Source organism: Corythoichthys intestinalis, chromosome 18, assembly GCF_030265065.1.
Source record: "Corythoichthys intestinalis isolate RoL2023-P3 chromosome 18, ASM3026506v1, whole genome shotgun sequence".
NCBI classification, from domain to species: domain Eukaryota; kingdom Metazoa; phylum Chordata; class Actinopteri; order Syngnathiformes; family Syngnathidae; genus Corythoichthys; species Corythoichthys intestinalis.
Genome location: NC_080412.1, coordinates 16,151,393 through 16,175,538, shown reverse-complemented (window position 1 = coordinate 16,175,538; position 24,146 = coordinate 16,151,393). Strand labels below are relative to the sequence as shown.

Genomic DNA, 24,146 nt, shown 5'->3' with positions numbered 1-24,146 from the left:
CTACATCAAATTGGTGTGCATGGCTGTCACCCCAGAAGGAAGCCTCTTCTGAAGACGGTACACAAGAAAGCCCGCCCGTGTCATCAGACCATAGGACATGGTTCCAGTAATCCATGTGCTTTGTTGACATGTCTTCAGCAAACTGTTTGCGGGTTTTCTTGTGTACTGTCTTCAGAAGAGGCTTCCTCCTGGGGTAACAGCCATGCACACCAATTTAATGTAGAGTGCAGCGTATGGTCTGAGCACTAACAGGCTGGCCCCCCCACCTCTTCAATCTCTGCAGCAATGCTGACAGCACTCCTGTAACGAGTCACATGACATTTTGGAGGGAAAATGACAAGAACTACTCAATTTGGACATTTAGAGATGTGCTTTTTCTCATAGGGGTTAACTCACTTTTGTTGCCAGGGGTTTAGATATTAATGGCTATATTTTGAGTTATTTTGAGGGGAAAATAAATAAACTCTTTTATATAAGCTGCACACAGACTACTTTTTATTGTGTCAAAGTTTCATTTTGTCAGTGTTGTCCCATGAAAAGATATACTTAAATAACTGCAGAAATGCGAGGTGTGTACTCACTTTTGTTATACACTGTATATGGCGGAAAACACAGACAAGACTGAAAAAGCAGTTTCTGCTCTTGCACTCCTCTTGCAGAGAAACTGTTGTATTTTAAGCCAAAACAACTGTTGTGTTTGATAGAACAATATGTCTATAAGCTGCCATAGCAGATTCATGGCTCATTAAGCCCCCGAACTATTTTTAATTTGCCCCTTTTACCCTGGAAACCTCCGTTTACAGATGTTGGGCAACCGTTTTTGTTTCAACCTCGCCATAAAAAGAAGGTAAGTAATTATATTTATTATTCAAAATGTCTGTCATTTTTAGCTTAGAATCATTAATTGACGTCTAATATTTAGTTTAAAAAAAGAAAACGACTTAAAAAAATTATTCACTCGCATATTTTAAACTTTGAAACAAATTACGTCACAATGAAAAATTTGGCATCTGTAAAAAAGTCAGAGATATCTACCTCATAACTATCGCTTAATTGTATTTTTTTTGTCACTGTTGCATTTCCCCCAATATATTAAATGATAAATTATCGAGCCAAACAAAGAAAATTTGAAAAATAACATTTAAAAGGGTAACTATATGAAAAAGAAAATCTCAACCACTCCTTGTTGTCTGCGATTTCTGCATCGCTACCCTTGTTATATCACCATGTTTCACCCATAAAATCCCCCCAAAACCTGGCTGTGGCCATTCACAGCTGTGTCTTGGCACTCAGTGATACATGCCACATGGAGTTTTTGGATCGAAACAAGGTAAATTCACGATAATGTGTCGTTAAAATCGTGGCGTCTTTAATTCTGCTCTTGCGTGCTCTTGCCTCCAGTTATGGTTTTGGTGTTTAAAAAAAATTTTTTTTCAAAAGTGCCCTCCTGTTCAAAAAATGTCTTCCCCCATAAAATTGAGATTTTAAGCTTTCCAATGATGTATCACACATGCATATCGGACAATTTTGAAATCTGGCCAAATTGGGGGTCTCAGAGCGGTACTTCAAGTCACCTGAGTGTTTTCCGCCATATATTACATTATATATACTTTAAAATATTGACTGTTTTTTTTTTTCAACTTTTATAAATGTTAAGAGGTAAATAAACATGGTTCAAAACTGTCATGACTCCATAGAGAATATTTAGTTTTTTTCTTTAACAATTTTCCTTTTTTTTTCTTTATTAAAAATGGAACTAATGAAAACAATGAAAAATAAAACAAAACTATTTACAGTTTTACTTCAGGTATTTTGTGTTCAAAAATTGTAAACAAATACAATGAAAAAAGGAATAATAAAAATAACTGGGACGGCTTGTGTTGCGTGATCATGTTTTAGTGCCATTGACGGCGCTAGATGTCAAAACGACTTTGACTGGCAGGGGCGAATGAACGTTCTTTGTGCCTGACCAAGCTATGATAGCAATGAAATTCAAGTGAGTGTGTTAAAAGAAACACTGGCCGATACCAACTACGAAGTACCAGAATCGGGGGGCGAAAAAATAGTATTGGTGCGCCACTAGTTATAACGAGTTAAAAAATAATGTCAAGACTCACCCTGATTGTGGTATATTTTAGGGCAGTATAAACAAATGTCTGTGTTGCGGTCTGCGGTGAGGCCGTGGTGGAACCGGCACGGGGGCCTCTCAATAGAGGTCCGAGTCCCCAGAAGCTGAGGCTCAGAGTGGGCCTCCTGTACCCGCTTCTGCCACACGAGATGGGCTCCAGCACAGCAGGGCCAATCGTCTATACTTCCCGAGTCCAGAATTAGAGGTACGGGAAGGAGGGCGGGGTGTAGTTCGGGGGGAGAGCAGCAGAAGCCCGAGCCTTGGCTGAAGTGGACGCGGACACTCCGATCGTCCTGAAGGTCCAAGCTCTGGTGGAAACGAACGGAAGGGGGGGTTTGCATGCAGCCCCGTCCCGGAGCGCTGGGAGTGCGTCCCTGGTGGCAGCAGTGGGTTTGGAGATGTAAAGGGATGGAGGACACCAGGATAGAGGGTCCCGAAGACTTGCTCGAGTCCTGATCCCGAGCATCCATCCCAGATTTGGGCAGGTGGGAACAGTCGCTTTTTTGGCACTGGCAGTGATCGGGCGAGTCTTTATCAGAGAGCAGTGCAGGAGGGGCTGCTTCCGCAGCGGAGCCCTGCTCCTCATCGGAACCTCTGCTCGGGCCCTGGCCGTGCTCCCCGTCCTCATAGTGGTGGTGTCTGTGGCGGTGGTAGTGGATGTGGCTGAACACAGTTTGAGGTGGATCCTCATGGCAGCCCACTTTGTTCACTACAGAATCCAGAGACCTGGGCCGGGCCTGGGCTTCCGCCTCCACGGAGCCCGGCCCGTGATATACGAAGGGGTCGTAATCGCTGCTCAGCGAGCTGCGGAAAGTGGACCAGCTGTCGTAAACTCCTTGCAGGGACACGTCGGTGCAGTTGAGAACCGAATCGCTGGAGGAGCCGTGGCAAGGCCCCGAGCTGGAGTCGCTCGCCGGACCGTCGGCTAAATAGCCACTGCGATCCGTGAGGTAGCTGGCGCCGGAACAGCTGCCCTCATCCAGCCGGCCAATCGCCATTCCGCGGAGCTGCGGGGCGGCAGAAGTGATGTGGTGCGCCCTGGGATTGGAGGCGTTGCGCTGAGCCGAACAAGACGAGCGATAGTTGTGACAGGACCGACGTGGCGTGTAGTGGTGAGAAGTCCTGCAGTTACCGCGCGTCCTGTGGGGTCTTCTGTGACTGTCTGATGGTAGGTGGTAACCACAGGGGGCACCATGAGGCCTGCTGGTGAGCAAATGTAACGTTTGGCCGTCCATGGGAGAAGAGCTGTTGTAGTGGGCAACAGAGGGATACGAGCCTGAGGGTCCACGGGGATAGTGCGGCCTCATAGAGAAAGGGATCTCATGCTGGGGGAACGGGCGGTTTCGTGGACTGCTGTAAGGCGGAGGGTGGAGAAAACGTTGTTCTGGACTGGATTGTAGTCTGCCCCTCTGGCCGTGCCTCTCTACCCCTGTAGATTACAGCCACGGTTACAACACATGCAAAACTATGTATTGTCAACCCAAGGGTAATTCATATCTGAGATTTAAATGTTACTTGATGACTTACGACAATAGAACACAAATGTACATTGAAATTCATGGCAGAGGGATTAAAATATGATATATTTGGATGTCTGTCATCGTTAATGGCACTGAAAGAGTTAACAAGATTTTGTAGCAAGACATAGAAGTGTGAAGTGTCTGTCTTCTGTTCTCACCCATGATGTTATGCATGCACAGAGGACAGGTGCGATTCTGCAGCAGCCATGGATCGACACAATCTTTATGAAACTCATGAGCACAGGAGATGATCCTCAGATGCTTGGGTAACAAAAATTAGAGAGAGATATGTAAGTTAATAGAAAATAAATCAGCACACGTGCCTTTGTGAGGATTCTTCTTACCTGGCCATCCTGAAACTCCTCCAGGCAGATAGCACATACCGGGGTGGAGTTGGAGCTGCTAGCTGAACCCCAAGCCCCACGGGGGCGCTGCGAGCCTGCACAACCCTGAGAGATGTAGGTTTTGGTCTCTAATCGACTGATGGCCCGTATTGTTTGTTGATGCACCGAGTCCTGCATGATAGCAACAATATTCTTAATAATTACATACAATTAGTGCTATACCATATTTTGATATATTTTGCTAAATCGATATAAAACCTTCTATGGAGTTTTTACACGTCTACCGTCATTATCGCCAATAAATAGACCTGTTCCTGCAAAGTGTATATTGGCCATGGCACCCAATTTGCACTTACTTGCTACATTGATGGGGTTCCATATGCCATAGTAGTACTACCAACCGCACGTGAGTAATGCATCCAAGACAATTGAAAATTACTGAACATCAAAGACCTTATAATTATATTGATGGGCCACATCCCTCAGACATTGCACCACACCTTCAAGTAAGGGGCCTGCCCACACCCAGCATCAAGAGGAGTTATTCTCAAACACACGCACGCAGCGATCTAATGCCGGATTTAGGTTGAAACGCATGAAAGCTCTACTGCATACAAATAGGAAGGATTGTCTCAGGAGTGATGTGTTCAAGGATTCAAGGTAATTATTATATTTTTCGTACCATCCAGGCATTTTGAAACGTTGTGAAAAAAAATCAATGGGAGAAATAAGCTGCTACAGCATTGGCGTCATAATTCACAATATTTTTGTAAAATAAATGCTAATTGTCCATTTTTTTGCTTTTAACCAAGAATCCAGACTGTTTTAAGTCCATATCTATAAGAATTCAGGGATTAAGCATTTATTCACAAGAATTATCAATGTGAAAAGCTCTTTGTGGTGACGGTGGTTTAAAGACTAGCAGCACATTCGACATATTTACGGAAAATAAAAGCTAACTTCCCGTTTTTTTGCTTTTAACCAAGAATCAAGACTGTTTTACGGCCATATCTATAAAGAATTCAGGGATTTAAGCATTTATTCACAAGAATTTTCAACGTAAAAAGCTTTTTTGTGGTGATAAGGCAGCGCCACAGTGGCTTAAAGACTAGCAGCATATTTGACAAATTTATATAAAATAAATGCTAACTGTCGTTTTTTTTTTTTTTTTTTTTTTTTTGCTTTTAATCAAGAATCGAGACAGTTTTACGTCTATATCTATAAAGAATTCAGGGATTTAATCATTTATTCACAAGAATTTTCAACGTAAAAAGCTCTTTGTGGTGATAAGTCGGCGCCACCATGGCTTAAAGACTAGCAGCACATTTGACATATTTACGTAAAATAAATGCTAACTGAAGAATCGAGACTGCCTTACGTCCATATCTTTAAAGATTTCAGGGATTTAAGCAGTTATTCACAAGAATTTTTAACGTAAAAAGCACTTTGTCTGTGTTTCCACTTGGTCAGCATTGACGGAGATAGGCCCCCTATGAATCGGCCCTGTCGCCCCGTGTCCCGTCTATATATATTATGAAGTCTATGCTACACATATAATCCACACAGAACATTTTGTCTAGTTTAGATTAAGGTGCTATGAAATACCACAGCAAGTGACTTTAAAAAAATAGCAGACCCTATTTTGGATACAAATCCAGCAAAAAAAATGACAGAAAACGTTGAATAATGAAAGTAGATCCTAATTAGTAGTAGTAGTAGTAATTCACAACCTGACTGAGCTGCAGTTTCCTAATATGCTATCCGCAGGCTTTCTATTTTGTTGTTGCTGCACAACTGTTCTGTCATTCTGCAATTACAGTTTGCTCATGTACAGTACTTGTCCTCTTACCCAGGTTCTGTTGGTCTTGCACTTGTAGCGGAAAGCAAAGATGAGGATGATCATTAAGACGGCCAAGACAATGGTGAGCAGGATACCCACATCATAATGTGGCTGAATACAGAGCAAATACTAATTAGAATCCTGAGAAAGCCTTGCAGCTGTGTGTGCTTTTGGGAGTCAGCGCTTACCCATGTGGGCTTTTCTACAAATTTTTCGATGCGAACTTCGGCCTCTTCATTCTTGTTGACCAGAGCCATCAACTCCTCTGCATCCACAGCATTCTTCACTAACACGACTGGGCGGGTAAGGGAGTCTGTTTCTCTAAACTGGATGACAAAACAAAAAAGATGCAGGAATTCCACCCGACCAAACATCTTCTTTGTTTTGACATCGGTGTAGGCCCTGGCGCCTTCACACTCACCTCAGCAGCCGCAATGACATCATCGCTGACATCATCGCTGACATCGAAAATAACCGCCCGCGCTCCCTTGTGCAGTGCCATGTGAGCCTGTCAGAGAAAACACAGAACCAGTGTCAAAACTGGGATAGACTACTGATTTCAGTCTCTGTATGTAGTAAACAAGGTACTGTTTGTCTGTACTTTCACTTAGCAACACCTGATATAAATAAAATTCACAAGAAAGATAAACGCCCAAAGTATTTAAGTATGCAAACTAGACCTGCACAATATATCGTTTGAAAATCGCCATCACGATGTGCTCATGTGCAATAGTCTTATCGCAGGATGTGTGATTATTATCATTTTTTCTAAACACTTCATTTTAGGTTTGCTTCATAAAAGCAGCAAGTGGCCTGAGACATGGCTTCCTGTATCTCTTTTATATACAGCAATCTTCATCATTCACAGATAAACCCCATTAGCCTGGATCGTAGACTCCACTACAGCTCCCACAGACATTGCGCCACGCCTTGCCGTAGGGGGCCAGACCCAGGCAGAAGCTGAATTGGCTTTCACTGTGATAAACTCAAACACACGCTGCGTTCTAACGCCAGATTTAAGTGGAAATAGGACGAATGTTTTACTACATACAAGCAGACAGGAATGTCTCGAGAGTGATTTGGTTGAGGATGCAAGGTCAAGGCCATGTTGGATTACACAATACTTTTCCTCACGGGGGTCGCGGAGGTGCTGGAGCCTATTCCAGCAAACTACAATAAAAAAATTAAGAAACTAAAATAACATTTTTCTAATGAAGAATATGATGAATTGTTTCAGAATATCAGATGAATGGAAAAAAATAGGACAAACGTGAAAACGAGGGGGAAACCAAAAAAAATAAAATCTCTGCAGCAGTGCTGACCGCACTCCTGTAACAAGTCACATGACATTTTGGAGGGAAAATGACAAGCAGTACTCAATTTGGACATTTAGGAATGTACGTAGTTCCCATGCGGTAGATATTAATGGCTATATTTTGCGTTATTTTGAGGGGAAAATAAATTAACTATTATATAAGCTGCACACAGACTGCTTTTCATTGGGTCAAAGTGTGATTTTGTCAGTGTTGTCCCATGAAAAGATATACTTAAATATCTGCGGAAATGCGAGGGGTGTACTCACTTTTGTGATACACTGTATATTTTCACTACTATTGTAAATTCTTACTGAAGACATAAAAATTATGAACGAACATGTGGAATGGCAAAAGAAAAAGTGAACTAACTGAAAACAAGTTTTATATTCTACATTCTTCAAAGTATCCACCTTTGAGGTGTCTCCAAACTTTTGGCTTATACTGTATATATATATACACACACATATATATATATATATATATATATATATATACATATACACACACATCTTGACACTGTTCGTGTTCAATCAACTGTTTAAGCTCAGTTGTTGTTGCTGGCGTTTAAAAGCTTAGGTTTAAAGAAATTCTAAATATCCATCTTTCCTCCTCAGGTGTTGTTTTGGCTAAGCAAAGCAAAGGATAGTCTCTCAGGTGTTAGTCACATGATCTGTTCGAAAAATGATTTTGACCCATTATGAAATACGTTGTAGGATTCTTGTTTATTTCATTAATTTTTATTGTTTGTTTTATTGCTTTACAACTTTTATAGACAACATTATAACGGCTAGGTCTTTATTTTAAAGGGGAAGTTTAGAATTTTTGACATTAGGCTTAATCTTGGAGTTAGCGGGGGTTTAATTCATCGTTGGAGTTGATTTGAACAAATTCCGTGCAGTTTGTCAGTTACAGTAGTTGTGAGTTTCAGGGCTCCAGAGTGATTAAGCTAGCGTGAGTCAATGGTGATTGAAATCAACTCCATCGACTAATTAAACCCCCACTAACTCAAAGATTAAGCCTTATGTGACAATTTCAATTACATGTGATTACATTTTTCTGTTGTCATTTTTGTTGAGGCACCAAAAGGAGAAAAATTGGTAAAAAGTAACTGATAAGTTACTTTCAAGGTAGCTTAGTTGCTTTGATAATAAATTAATCAGTAAAGTAACTAAATTACTTTTTTGAGTTGTAATCAGTAATCAGTAATTAAATTACTTTTTAAAGTAATCCGTAACAACACTGGTTAGCTGAAGGAAGGCTTTTTTCAATTATACTTAACTTATTAATTATTAAACAGACAATGTTGAGTGATCTTAAGACAAATGTTTATTTTTTGCATTCTTGGATATATATTAGAGATAGACATTATTTACAAGATTATATTTTTTTATTTTGATGTTAATATAATCTATGTTCAAATATTCAAATGTATAATATAAAGTTTTCAAAATGTTTCTTTAGTAGTTTTTGAGAACAAAGGTTTGAATTGAACTTGAACCAATACACAAGAAAGTTAGTATAAGTCAAGACAGATTCATTTTGCATTGATCATTTCGCCTATCAATTAATTATGTTCATATTCGTGAGAACTATAGCCTTGACCCCCGTTCACCCAATCTGTTTGGTCTTATTCATGTCCCGTCCCCAGCAAACTGTGTACATTAAAAAAAAAAAAAAAAGATCGTACTTTGACCTTAAGTGCCAGAAAGGCGCCTTCAAATAAAATGTATTACTATTATTATTATTATTACATGCAGGTTATGCTGTTATATTGTCCCTAACAAAGTTGAGACCAAACCTACACCGTTGTTTAAAACCCTTGTTTCCGACCCTAAATATGCTTCATTACAATCATTTTGGACTGTGACATAACATATATTTTATGTAATAATTACTGCCATTCATCCACTAATTTTCGATACAGTACAGCAGGGTTCACTAAATCCTAAAACCTCAGTGCCACTTTTCCTGTCGTGTTTTCCATGTCTTCCTCCTCCAATACACCTGAATCAAAATAATCAGGATCATTATCAGGCTTCTGGAGAGGTTGCTGATGACATAATCATTTGATTCAGGTGTGTTAGGGAAGAGAGACGTGGAAAACACGACCGGAAAAGTGACACCGAGGTCCGGATTTAGTGAACCCTGCAGTACAGTATACGTAGATCCACTCAAATAGCTCAGGTGCCTAGCAGTGAGCATAACTTGCAGATACCATGGAAACATACCAACAGCACTGCATCGTCACTAGGCGGCAGTAACGCAACGAGTGGCTTCACAACATGTTCAGCTGAGCTCTTTGAAATGTGCCACTGTCCCAAATTGCTGCATGAGCAAAAACTTTCTCATAACGTTGAAGAGTGTGAAGATTGTGAAGTTATGAATAGCCATGCAGGCAAACAGAGAATTCATTTAAATCTTTTTTAAAGACACCAATAAATTGCTCTCAAGCAGGTTTACAAGATATTTCTTCATTCGTTATCTATGTGTTTGGTTCACACTACTCTTAGGTTTAAAGATGCTAGATGTTGAACAAAATATGTTTTTTTCATCTTTTCCTTTCCCTCTATTTGTGCTGTCACCCACAAAAACAAATTAACAACTTCACAAAGAAACATGATTTTTGGGGCAGGGGGGCACAACATGTTGATGACCCCAAAACGCAGTGTCAGCAATAAAATTAACTTACAACAATATTTAAAATAATAAGTTGACAATGAGCGGTTTTTTTTTTTGTTTCCCATCATGCTTGAGGGGAATTCTAAATCAGGCTGCTTAGGCAATACTTTTCGCCAAGATCGTCATCCTATGAATTTGGTATGCCCACCGGTGTCATGCTAATGTAGTTACCCCAGTCAAAATTGTATCCCCGGAGCCATATGGAGGTATATTTGTGTCTTTATTATTCAATTGAGAAAAAAAAATTTTTTTTTCAATGCAAAAATAATTTTGAAACTCAAAAAAACTAATAAAAAATGCACGTGCAAGGTATTTTTCTTTGATTAATTTTTATTTATTTATTTTTTGATTGAAGTTGGTTTTTTTTTTTGTTTTTGAAAGAAGCAACTTTTTGATTGAAGTAATGTTGATTTGTGTTTGGGCCACATTTTGGCTAGGACATTTTTCTCTTTATTATTCGATCAAAAAATAAGCGGCGTCAAAAAAATATAGATTTTCAAAAAGAAAAATCACTTCAATCAAAAAAAAAAAAGAGAAAATTTTCAATCATAGCAAAAAGTTTTGAATGCGAAAAAATATTTGAGATAGAAAAATTTGCATTTGAACACTTAAATTTTCATTCAAAAAGATTTTGATGAAAGCAATCCTTTTTGTGTTTGGGCCATATTATGATTATAGGACATTTGTGTCTAAATCATTCAATCCCCAAAAAAGTTGCTTCAAATAAAAAAATATCTATCTTCAATCAAAGCAAAAAAAAATTTTTAAAAATATATTTTCTCATATATATATTTTAAATTATATGCAAAGCAAATGACTAAGGTGCTCGAAAAATAATTTCGACCCATGATAAAAATGTTTTTTTTTTTCATTTCATTCATTTTTGTTGCAGTTTTATTGCTTTACAATATACATAGGAAAGTTAATTACATGCAATGAAATTTTTCGACCATTAGGCCCCCCCTTAAAATCACCTTATGTCGTGGAGTAACTATTGAACAACTGGTGGCCAGATTTCCTTTTAAGCAAATGACAACAACATTGAAAAACCCTCAAATTTATTCATAAAATCAATTTATCACTCAGGCCTAATCTGATGCTTAAGAGTACAAGCTTAGGACATCAACAACCACTTTCAACGCCTGCTTCCAAGGGAGAAGTAAGCCTTGAGGGATAAACCTTTCCCTCTGGTAGTAGATTCCTTTATATACTTGCGGGGTCAAGCTTAAAACCTAAGTTGACGGAGCCTTGCAGTTTGTTACCCCCAAATTGTGGAATGCAAACCCATTTGAGCAAGGATATGTCTCTTAAGTTGACATGTTTAAAAACATGACATGTCTGTTTAGGCAAGGTATTTCAGTAAGACTTGTTTTATTGGTTTTCTTGCATTTTACCCATATAAAGCAAATTGGGAGTCCTCTGTAAGAAGTGTTCAGAGGTAGGTAGAGTAGCCAAAAATTTTACTCAAGTAAGAGTAGCGTTACTTAAAAATAATATTACTCAAGTAAAAGTAGTCGTCCAAAAAATGTACTCAGGTAAAAAAGTATTTGGTGAAAAGAACACTCAAGTAATGAGTAACATTGTGAGCAACTGCTTATATTTTTGTTGGATTTTTTTATTTTTTTAAACAATGGTATTTTTTTCTGAGGACACAGTTATCTATATGAACTGTTGTTATTATGATACAAGAGGAAAAAAAAAAACATAAATGAAACATTATTCATCCAAAGAGCATGACTACCCTCTGGTGGGGAAAATAGTTCCGAGTTTGAATAGTGAAACGTTCCTTCATAATTACTATTTTGAAATTAAAAGGATCATATCTCCGCTTTTCCGTGGTCAATCGGTGCCAAATAAAACCTGGGAAAGAGGTTAAAATCTGCGCTTTTGACTCAGTGAGGGCAGCGCTCTATATCAAATACTTCATTTTTTACGGTGCTTTAAAGACACCACATTATTGAACAGACTGGTGTGAAGATAGAACGACAAGCTTGCGTCTGATTGGTATAATGTAGTCGAGCTACCCTGGTGACACACCAGGCACGTTTCTACTTTTGGCATCGCAGGCAAAAAAAATAAAAAATCAATCTAATATGCGGAATAAAGGAGAAAAACTGTAACGACTCGTGTGTAGCCCAAAGTAGTGGAGTAAGAGTAACATTTTTTCTTCATAAATCTACTCAAGTAAGAGTAAAAAGTATAGCTTAGTGAACCTACTCTTAGAAGTACATTTTTCTCAAAAAGTTACTCAAGTAAATGTAACGGAGTACATGTAACGTGTTACTACCCACCTCTGGAAGTGTTATGTTCAAAATTGTACTGTACCTAGCTAAATAGCTAGAAATGCACGTACTGTGCCTTTGGCAATTAAACAAATAAATACATATATATATATATTTATTTATTTACAGCAAAACCCTATCTGCAGGCGAGAGCACACGAGAGCAGAACTACAGACGCCATGACTTTAATGAGATATTATCACGTACTTACCTTATTTCCATCCAAAAACTCAATGTAGCATGTATCACTGAGTGTCAAGACACAGCTGTGACAGGCCACAGCTGGATTTTTAGGGGATTTTATGGGTGAAACATGGTAATCTAACAAGGGTCCCGATGCAGAAATCGCAGCCATCAAGGAGTGGTCTAGAGTTTCTTTTTCATATATTTACCCTTTTAAATGTTTTTTCTCAAATTTTCTTTGTTTGGATCGATTATTTATCATCTAACATATCGGAGAAAATCCGACAGGAACAAAAAAAATACAATTAACCGATAGTTATGAGGTAGATATCCGTGACTTTTTTTTACAGACGCCATTTTTTTCATTGTGACATAATTTGTTTAAAAATTTAATATATGTGAGTGAATCATTTTTTATTAATTAATTGAATTAAATAATGGAATTAATTAATTATTATTTTTTAAATTAAATATGAGACCAATTAATGATCGTAAGCTAAAAACGACAGACATTTTGAATAATAAATATCATTAATTACCTTCCTTTTATGGTTGGGTTGAAACAAAAGCGGTTGCGTGACGTCTGTAAACGGGGGTTTTCAGGGTAAAATGGACAAATTAAAAATAGTTCGGGGGCTTCATGCGCCATGAATCTGCTACGGTATCTGCTATATATATATATATATATATATATATATATACGCACATATATATATTTTTAAAGTACAATTTATTATTAACTCTTTCAGTGCCATTGACAATGCCAGATGTTCGATCATGTGGCGTCCAATCATCCTTGTGGTATGAATTTAAATGAGTTAATCACTTGTCGACATCTATACCATTTGAACTGCTGCCAACCCTCTCAATTCAAATGGATTGGACGTCTAGCAATGGCGGCCAGTGATGCAATAACAGAATGTGGGTCAGAATTTCTGAATTCCCTCTTTGGATGAAGGCAGTAGAACAGAACAAAATGGCGCAACAAGAGGTGGGTTGACCTGAGAGAACATCTCTGTGTGAAGGCGTCTGTGCTTTCAACAATGTTTGTACTATCGGCCTGCTCTACAAAAGCTCACAAACGCTTTAACAGGCATCACCGAAGGAGAGCGTGAAAACATAACAGAAGCTTTTCATCAGCGTTTCATCACATGCCGTCAAGCGACAGGCATCTGCCTACACTTAATGAGGAGGAGACGCAAACAGATCGAATCAGCAATGCCGCACGTACGTGCACAGGGTGGGTGTGCTCAGGTAAAAGCATCACTCAGTTGACCCATTTCACAAGTTAATGAAAAACCGAGTTTGTTGAGCGACAACATTGAACTCCGAACATTTTTTAACACTTCAAAAAGGGAAAGTTAATACATGACAAGCAAGTAACAAACGCTTTCTTTGTGTACATGCGATGTCATAAACCAACCCCTCCTACACTCAAGCCCTCTAAGCAAACGTAAAACATATTTAGAGCGGTCACCAAATAAAATGCCATGAGTTTCACGGACTCACATAGAGAATCATTTATTTTTAATTGTTAGATCAAACCTCTTTCTGCAACCAGGTTGGTAATTGTAGGACAAGTGGGGACCAAGAAAAGGTTCAGCTATTAATGAATGTTCATTTGCTGCCACTCTCCCAGTTCAAATGGATTGGACATCTATCATTGTAAACTGAATGGCACTGAAAGAGTTAAGTGTGGGCTTGTTCAAAGGACTTTTTATTCTCCGCCAACCCTCCCACTTCAAATGGATTGAACATCTACTGCTGCCAATGGCACCTAAACATTCAATTCAATTCAATGCAAGCCATCCCAGTTGAAATTGAATTGATGTCTCTTACTGTCAGTGAATGTGTTAAAAAGCCTTTATGCATAATCCGGCAACACAGAGTGAGATTGCTAACATGCGAAGCGATCTTGTAAAACTGCTGAAATCAGCATGGCTCACGTACAAGTAATTGTGAAAGACATTGTTTTGTCACTCAGGTTGTTTTGCCCTGTTGAGAACACAATGTGATGCCAGTCCACACCACACATCTGCAGGGATGTAAACAAAAAACGCTGGCTGGACTCAAGCAGGCCACCCATCCAGCCCAGATGACTGGTGCGATATGGTGTTTACCAAATAGGAAATGCATTGTCGATATACCTCCAAACTGTTCATCCATCTGTTACTGTCAATAGCAGTGAATTAGTTAAAGACCTTATATTATGGCAAATTTAACCTAAATACATGGCATTTAAAAGCAGTGGAACCCTTTGGTCCAATGTGTGTGTCAAACATTCACCCAGGAAGTTGCGTCAGAAAATGAGTCATTTTACTAAAAGCACAATCCACACAGCAATAATCTATTTCAATTCCTTCAGATTCTGGAAATAGACTCATTTGCACATTGCAACATTAGATGATGAAAAACCAACTTGGGTTTAGAAATTATAATTCAGTACAGTGCTGGCCAAAAGTATTGGCACCCCTGCTATTCTGTCAGATAATGCTCAATTTCTCCCAGAAAATGATTGCAATTACAAATGCTTTGGTAGTAATATATTCATTTATTTTGCTTGCAATGAAAAAACACAAAAGAGAATGGAATTTAAAAAAAACATTTTAATTTTACGCAAAACTCCCACAATGGGCCGGACAAAAGTATTGACACTCTTTGAAAAATCATGGCATGCTTCTCTAATTTGTGTGATTAACAGCACCTGTTACTTACCTGTGGCACATGACAGGTGGTGGCAATAGCTAGATCACATTTGCAGCCAGTTAAAATGGATTAAAGTTGACTCAACTTCTCCCCTGTGTCTTTGTGTGTACCACATTGAGCATGGAGAGAAGAAAGAAGACCAAAGAACTGCCTGAGGACTTGAGAAGCAAAATTGTGAGGAAGCATGGGCAATCTCAAGGCTAAAAGTCCATCTCCAAAGACCTGAATGTTCCTGTGTCTACAGTGCGCAGGGTCATCAATAAGTGTAAAGCCCATGGCACTCTGACTAACCTCCCTAGATGTGGACGGAAAAGAAAAACTGACAAGAGATTTCAACAAAAGATTGTGTGGATGGTGGATAAAGAACCTCAACTAACATCCAAACAAGTTCAAGCTGTCCTGCAGTCTGAGGTACAACAGTGCCAACCCGTACTACCCGTCGGCATCTGAATGAAAAGGGACTCTATGGTAGGATACCCAGGAAGACCCCACCTCTCCCAGGCTAAAGTTTGCCAAAACTTACCTGAGGAAGCCAAAAACGTTTTGGAAGAATGTTCTCTGGTCAGATGAGACAAAAGTGGAGCTTTTTGGGAAAAGGCATCAACATAAGAGTTTACAGGAAAAAACGGGGCCTTCAAAGAAAAGAACACTGTCCCCACAGTCAAACATGGCGGAGGTTCCCTGATGTTTTGGGGTTGCTTTGCTGCCTCTGGCACTGGACTGCTTGACCGTGTGCATGGCATTATGAAGTCTGAAGACTACCAACCAATTTTGCAGCATAATGTAGGGCCCAGTGTGAGAAAGCTGGGTCTCCCATAGAGGTCATGTGTCTTCCAGCAAGACAATGACCCAAAACACACTTCAAAGAGCACTAGAAAATGGTTTGAGAGAAAGCACCGGAGACTTCTGAAGTGCCCAGCAATGAGTCCAGACCTGAATCCCATAGAACACCCGTGGAGATATCTGAAAATGGCAGTTTGAAGAAGGCACCCTTCAAATCTCAGAGACCTGGAGCAGCTGGCCAAAGAAGAATGGTCTAAAATTCCAGCAGAGCATTGTAAGAATCTCATTGATGGATACCGGAAGTGGTTGTTTGCATGTATTTTGTCTAAAGGTTGAGCTATTAGGCTGAGGGTGCCAATACTTTTGTCAGGCCCATTTTTGGAGTTTTGAGTAAAAAGATAATGATTAGATGTTGTTTTTCATTCTCTTTTGTGTTTTTTTTAATTGCAAGAAAAAAAACATGAAGATGTTACTACCAAAGCATTTGTAATTGCAATCATTTTCTGGGAGAAATTGAGCATTATCTGACAGAATTGCAGGGGTGCCAATACTTTTGGCCAGCACTGTATTTGGCCTTGATGTGCCGCCATTTCTTAATCAAAAACAATACATGACCTGATTTCTTATCGACTCATCGGTCAACATCATTTTCTGTTTCACCACAACGACTGTTTGATGATTGAAATGTATGTTTCACTCATAGTCAGTCTCACAGGCGATCTTTATACCTGTCTAGTTAGTCTACTTACTGCGCTTTCCTTGTGCCTCACTTGTAAAAGTTAAATATAATCCCTATAATCATGTAATCAGATCCCTTAAGCGACTTCCGGCTGTGTCACTCAGCAGAGACATATGGGAGTGTGTTTGTGACCTCTGTCTAATACTGACAGGCAGTAAGGCCACAGGCATGTGTTATGATATGCCCTCAAACTAGCCACAGTTGCTCTCAACTGTACGAAGCAATTTGAAACATTTCAGTCTGTGTGTGTTGGACCACAGTGGCTCCGATTAGAGAAAATCGGAGATTAGATGAGAACTTTTGAACCCTGGTAGGTAACGTAAAGTAAGTCTGTGGATTTTCACTGCAGGCCCAAGGGACCAATTGCAATGTATGTCTGTTACAATATGGATGTTTTTACACAAACCTGAAAATAAGGTTTCTTGCTTAATCAACAGTGTTGATAATTTTCATTTCATTTGACAAACGCACCCCAAATGTCCCCACAAAGATTGCTGCAAGCAAAGTAGAGCTAGCGTTTAAAAGCAGGTTTAGTGTTATCAACTTTGTGATTTGTTAGCTAAGTATATTTTGTGACTTTTCAAAAAATTTGTTCATTCGCTGCTAGCCCTCCCACTTCAAATGGAGCAGTCGTCTAGCACCGTCAATAGCGGCCAATGAGTTAAAGCTGAATGTTGTTGATATGTTTCCCGAGTTTCAGTCTTGTAAGTGCTAGTATGCCCAAGTTACTGTGTGGTACATGTAAATACTGTTCATTTCTAGGGCAATCGTGATGTGTCTATCACCCTCAATGGCATCCAATGATACAGTGGTTGAGAAGTGTCAGCCAATTTGCAAAACCAAACACCTTGTAAAAGGGGGAAAAAAAAAACGCAGATGGCTAAAGTTACAACACTAGCGCAAAATTATCACAATGGACTTACAGGTACAACAGAAGCAGACTAACACGGTATATGGCGGAAAACACAGACAAGACTGTTGAGACTGTTGTATGATGTTAGCTGCTAACATCAGCCAGTAGGGGTATGTATCTGGCGATATGTTTCATATCACGACTCACAGGTCACGATTTAATTCGATCCTGATTAATCCCGATACTCCACTTGAAGACGATTATTGCGATATTCGTATATCACTTTAGAAAAAGCAAATCAAAATTGACTTAAAAAGTACATTTATATTAATTTATTCCTGAAACTTCATCCAGTTTTTGTTTTCTGTTTGAACCACATATGTCCTTCATTAAAACATTTTCTCTTTTTTTAGTGCAAAGCTGCTTTAGTCCAAACCTCCAAACCTGCTTCAATGTAGGATTCTAAATACTCCATGCCTCCTTTTTTCAGTAAAAGCCAAAATCAGCCCAAATTTCAGATAACTAATTAGAGCAAAATAAGCGGAAGTACCCCATCCGCCACTGCTGAGGTGTGCCGCCCGCAGCAGATTCAACAGCAGTTAATGTTACTGTTTACATTGACTGATGCTGGGCTGCTATAGGTGTGTAAACACCCTAGTAATGACGGCCAACCACTAAAGGGTGACGTACACAAATTTCTACTCGGATTAGTCTAATGACTGCAGGGCAATGCTGCTGCGCGCTACCAAATAGTGAATAGGAGTAGAATTGCAGCCCCTGAATTGTTTATTTCCACCAAAAATACACGTGTAAGGATCGATACAGTAAGATCTTGAATCAAAACCAGAATTGTGTGACATAATATCGCGATATATCTCGGAATCGATTTTTTTCTTGCTAATAGGGGTGCTATTAGCTGGTCAGACCTAAATGTAGGGTTGCCACCTTTCAGAAATAGAAATATGGGCGGCCCCCCCCCTCATGCCCAAAGCTGTACAGGCAGAAAAAAAGGGACATCCCCAAAACTCCTAAATGCATAGAACTGTTTCTATTCACATATATTCCGTATTGGTTCAATACAGAAGGCAACATTTAATTCCCAATTACGGATCGTTACTTATTTCAAGGGACAGGTGGCAGCCCTACCTAAATGTGTGCTTACTTCCATTGTAAAGATTACAACGGAAGCATGTGGTGTACACACTTCCATGAACTAAGTCAAGATATCTCCGTAAGTGACAAGTGCATGTGCGCTGAGCTACGTGAGAGAACAGCGTGTCTCTTTGGCACTGACCGCCACACGAATGCTCCTGTAAGTTTGATGACCTTGTGTTTATGTTGTGTATCTGCTGTCGACTGCAGCTGTTTAGTCTTCTCACAGGAGACAACACAGGAAGATATTTTACTCTTTTTAGGACACTCATTCAAAACAATACCAGATTGTTGCCTTTTTTTTTTAGCAGTAAGATATTCATTATGCCAAGTAAGCCATTTCAAACAACAACAACAACAACAAAAGTCAACCAGACTCGTTAAAATATTACAATCAATCAAATGCAATGACTCTTGTGGGGGCCATGTAGGTTTCTCTTCTCAGTGTAACTACCCACATCATTCAGTGCTTGGGCAAATTACACAGTGGAATCCTATGTGTGGCACGATGGAGTGAGAGTGAAATGGGTTTGAAGAAAAAAAAGAGAAAGGCAAAAGGGAAGAGTGAGGCGTGCATGCTGTGGTGCTGCTGTTGCATTAAAGTATCTAATGACAGAGTAGAGCTTTGCGGACCTACAGGCCCGAGGCCGACTCTCTCTGCCCTGTCATTTCTCCGGAGCGGCTCGGCACACGGGAAGCATTACTGTGGCCCAGGGACACGCCGCTTGGCTAAATGAGGAGCAGACAGGGGTGTGGGCGGGTGGTGATGATAGCAGGGTTAAATGGCATTGAAAACAGGTGCAGTCTGCATTTATGTTGTGGACATTGTGTTTGACAAGGCATCTACTTTAATGTAAGGAATTTGACCCACAAGGACTTCTGCGCTGTAATATAAATAGGAAACAACTTTTTGAAAAAATTATTTTACAGCTTTTGTGCAAAACCCAACCCATGTGTGACATCACTGGACGTCAGCGCTACTTACAGGTTTTGCATTTTTGGGGCCTTTTTTTGCAACACGCACAAAAAAGAAAAAGGAGGCAAACGCAAGAGAACATGATAAGAGAATAAATACCCTGTTTAGCATTTGTGGATTCAGCTCTTGTATATATACCTAATATTCAGTACCACACATGCCACATTCTAGCGCCGTACAGACTCATAAATGTTTATTTTTTTGTCCCTCAACGATCTCTGAGAAAAATCACCTCAATGCAAATCAAAAATCAAGAAAATTCAATAATTCTAGCTTCTAGGAAGAACAAAGACGTGTCAAGTTAAGCCATAAATCGCCTTTAAATGATTGTTAGACCGCTCATATGGTAAGCACGCTGTTTAGGGCTGATCTACCTTTTAAACCTAACACTTTCACATTGCAATCCACGTTTTACTGCCCCCCTCAAAAAATTTAAAACTACAACTGTAAATGTTATTTCATAATCTCACTGTGCGATTGGAGTTGAGGCAGTTTCTATTGTCTGAGAGTTACTCTTAACATGGGTTATTCTCTGAACGTTATGCTATTTATTATATATTTTTACATAAATATTTTTATATGAGCGAAACTGACATTAAAAATTATATGCTGGCTATGAAAAAAATGACCAGGAAATAGCTGACGACACTTGATGGTCCTCGTTAGCGTGGTGAAAAGATGTGCTGCTATCACGGGTGCTAACTGCAAATGTGAAACCAAAGCCGTGTATGTCAAGTCAACAGTCTAATCTGTTTAGATGCCACAAGAAGTTACACTACCTTCATGATATTCAAGTGTGGTGGGTGGGTTGCGGGGGTGCTGGAGCCTATCCCAACTAACTATGGGCAGGAGGTAAGGTACAACCTGAACCGGGTGCTAGCCAATTGCAGTCTTTATTTTATTTAAATGTTTTAAATTCATTTCTATATATTTTTTAATTTCTTTAAATTTTTAATGACTTTTAAAGTCCAGGATTTTCCAATTTTAATTGTATTTTTCAATTAAATTTTATAATTAATATATATATATATATATATATATATACAGTGGGGAGAACAAGTATTTGATACACTGCCAATGAGTTTTCCCATTGACTGTGTATCAAATACTTGTTCTCCCCACTGTATATATATATATATATATATATATATATATATATATATATATATATATATATATATATATATACATATATATACATATAAATAATTATTAAAATTCTTTATACAATTATGTATACCTTATTGCTTTTTGATATATGGCAGAAAACACAGACAAGTCTTAAAAAGCAGTTCCTGCTCTTGCACCGCTCTTTAAAATAAACTGCTGTATTTTAAGCCAAAAGAACTTGTGTTTGATAGGACAATATGTCTATATGTCACATTAGCAGATTCATGGCGCATTAAGCCCCTGAATTATTTTTAATTTGTCAGTTTTACCCTGGGTACCCCCGTTTACAGACGTCTCGCAACCGCTTTTGTTTTAACCAAGCCATAAAAACAAGCTCAGTAATTATATTTATTATTCGAAATGTCTGTCATTTTAACAACTTTAAAATATTATTCACTCGCATATTTTAAACTTTTAAATTACGTCACAATGAAAAAAAAATGGTGTCTGTAAAAAGGTCACGGATATCCACCTCTTAAACTATCGCTTAATTGTATTTTTTTGTTGTTGTTGCATTTTCCCCAATATTTTGGATGACAATCGATCCAAACAGAAAAAGAAAAAAAAAAAACATTGAAAAGAGTAAATACATGAAAAAGAAAATCTCGACCACTACTCGATGTCTGCGATTTCTGCATCACAATCCTTGTTATATGACCATGTTTCACCCATAAAATCTCCCAAAAATCCATCTGTGGCCATTAACAGCTGTGTCTTCACACACGGTGATACATGCTACATGGAGTTTTTGGATCGAAAAGAGGTAAGAGCGCGATAATATCTCGTTAAAATCGTGGTGTCTTTAATTATGCTCTTTCATGCTCTCACCTCCAGTTAGGGTTTTGCTGTTTAAAAAAAAATAAATTAAAGTCCTTCCTGTTCAATTTTTTTCTTTACCCAGAAAATTGAGATTTTAAGCTTTCCAATGATGTATCACACATGCATATAGGACAATTTTGAGTTTGACCAAATTGGGGGTCTCAGAGCGGAACTTCAAGTCACCTGAATGTTTTCCGCCATATATGTTAAATGTAAATTCAGGCATCAAGGGGTTAAAACCAACAAAAGGGTGCATAGTCTGAAAGTAGTCTAAATGATTTATCGTCGTAACAAATTAAGTAATCATGCGGGTCACAGTTAAAGGCTACGCTTGCCAACAAAGTACGTATAATTATTTATTGACTGTAAATGTCAGACTGATGCTTTCAACGTACTTTTTTCTTGGACGTCTCAAACTATTACACGCGATTGCACGGTTCACTTCAACAACTTCCCGTTGCAGGAATCCTTTCCATATTATTTCCATCATTAAAATAACATTGCGGTCCTGCCACAGGCAGACTTTGGCCATTTTATTACATGAACAATTGCTCCCCCAAGGATGACGTTCTGCCTATAAAATTAGTTCTCATCCTTAAAAATCCCTTTGGCACAAAATCTGAAATTTCCTCTCAAATGATCATTGAGTTGGAGGAATTTTCTGATTACAAATGGATTTTTACGGTGTGTTGCAAGATTAAAGCGTATTATTTCCCAATATTAACCAATGCCTATAAATGGACATCATTTAAAATTCCAAGAGTCATGTTGATAAGTGCCATTAATGGCAGTGAAACCAGGGGGCCGTTTACATGGTGATGCTGGAACACCAAGACGCAACAATTGTGTTGTGGAACGGCCTCGTCTTTATACGGTCACGGAGAAAACGGAAGGCAAAGACGCAAACTTTTGATTTCGACCTGCAAAGTGGAACGATTCAATTGCGGGGCTTGCTCGGCGACCATATGAATGGATGCTCTCTCGCTGATGACGTCAGCACTCGCACATGTCACTTTGGGCATGTGCAGTCGCTGCAAATTCAAAACAGCAAACATGGTGGGATATCGGCTTCAATTTACTGTTTTTATATTTTTCATTTAAATATAGTATTTAATGTTCGCGTTTTTGTGCCTTTTGAAGCAAAATAGAAAAACATGTGGACGCCATTGATTCGAATGGGCGGGTATCTAGTCTTTCGGGCTGAGGAGGTTGTTGTTAAGGAAGGGCATCATTGGCTGCCGCCTAGTAAAACTGCACTGCCCCTTAGGGCCTGGCATGAATACTGCATTGTTTTCACGCGGAATTGCGAAATCGTTTGAATGGAGATGGAACCAACTCCAATAGCAGCTCGCCAGATCCGCATAGCAATCACACCCGCTTAACGTCAGTGCGCCAGATGCGGCCCTGATCAGTACAATGACAGTCCAAATGATAGGTTACGCACTGTTCCGGGGGAGACCGTGTACACCGGACGTGCTCAAACTCTAGTCCAGTTAGTGCGCCAGATGTGGTGCCAGATCAGCACTATGACAGTTTGGCCTTAATTGTCGCCTTGATTGCACAGATGGGTGAGCCTGGGACCAGGTGCCGCTGATCATCGTCAGCAGCTTACTTAAACTGGTCCTTGGCCTCACATCATCGGCATATCAACAACTCACCTACAGGTATGTGACTTTCAGCTGACAAAGAATCTTGTAATCCTGATACTGAGCTCATTGTTGTGTTTTTTCCCCCCTAGATTGTGTACTGCTTGTCTGGCAAAACGCCTGCCCGTTCACCTGTTCTATCACCAAAATGCCCACCGGATTCTTTGGACACTATCTGCTACTCCCTCTCATCGTCAATGAATTGGGTCCCCTGTAACCCCAGCACCTCAACAAATATAATACGTTGTCTACAGTCTAAAAATGGGTCATCGTTAATGTTGAGTTGCTTATTCCAATTAAAATATTTTTTTTGAAAAATCAATGTTATATTGTTATGTTGTTGTATGTTGCATTAATATGGTAGCATTAATAAATGGCTTGAAAAAGAAGTGTTGTCATGCACTATAAACACATTACAGTATGATAGATTGAACAAAATGGACTCAAAATTTAATACTGGAAAACGTTTTGATACAAATCTGGCCCAGATTGGGTAACATGATTGTCATATCCAGGCCGTACATTAATGTCGTGTCTGCTACTTTGGACCAGTTCTGGCCCAAAACTGGGCAAGAGACTCCTTACTGAGTTTGGGCCATTGTTCAAAAAGACACTGGGACGGATTCATTTTACGAAGTTGGGCCGAAATTTGCAGTACATCTGGCCCATGTCCGCTCCAGTTATATTTTGCTTTCCGGGAGGACATGTAAATGCAAACATGAAATGTGTCACATTCTTGGTAGGGCTGCCACGTTTAAATGACTAACTGACAACTAATTGGCTATTGAATGAATCACTTCAACTTTTCTGATCTCAAATGAGTAGTTTATAAACAATGTTGAATCTCAAAATTGTCCAAGCTTCTTTTAAGCCTCTAAATAGCAATAAATTGGTATTGGTATTGGGATTATACTTGTATAGTGCTTTTCCACCTTTCAAAGTGATTTACTTATTTGTTATTATCATTTAATATATAATATATTGTTAATTTAAACAAGGAGGGATATTTA

At 39.1% G+C, this 24,146-nt stretch overlaps 1 protein-coding gene across 1 annotated transcript in view; it reads right to left on the bottom strand.

The window, feature by feature from the left end:
* The window catches only part of LOC130906163 (E3 ubiquitin-protein ligase RNF43), a 197,966-nt gene that overhangs the window by 5,478 nt on the left and 168,342 nt on the right, over positions 1–24,146 (bottom strand). Inside the window, exons 3-8 of the mRNA XM_057820147.1 lie at positions 6,254–6,340; positions 6,021–6,158; positions 5,842–5,943; positions 3,993–4,163; positions 3,807–3,909; positions 2,118–3,557 (exon numbers count right to left, since the gene is read on the bottom strand). Of these exons, the coding sequence (XP_057676130.1) occupies positions 2,118–3,557; positions 3,807–3,909; positions 3,993–4,163; positions 5,842–5,943; positions 6,021–6,158; positions 6,254–6,340 (2,041 nt within the window). The remainder of the gene's footprint in view (positions 1–2,117; positions 3,558–3,806; positions 3,910–3,992; positions 4,164–5,841; positions 5,944–6,020; positions 6,159–6,253; positions 6,341–24,146) is intronic.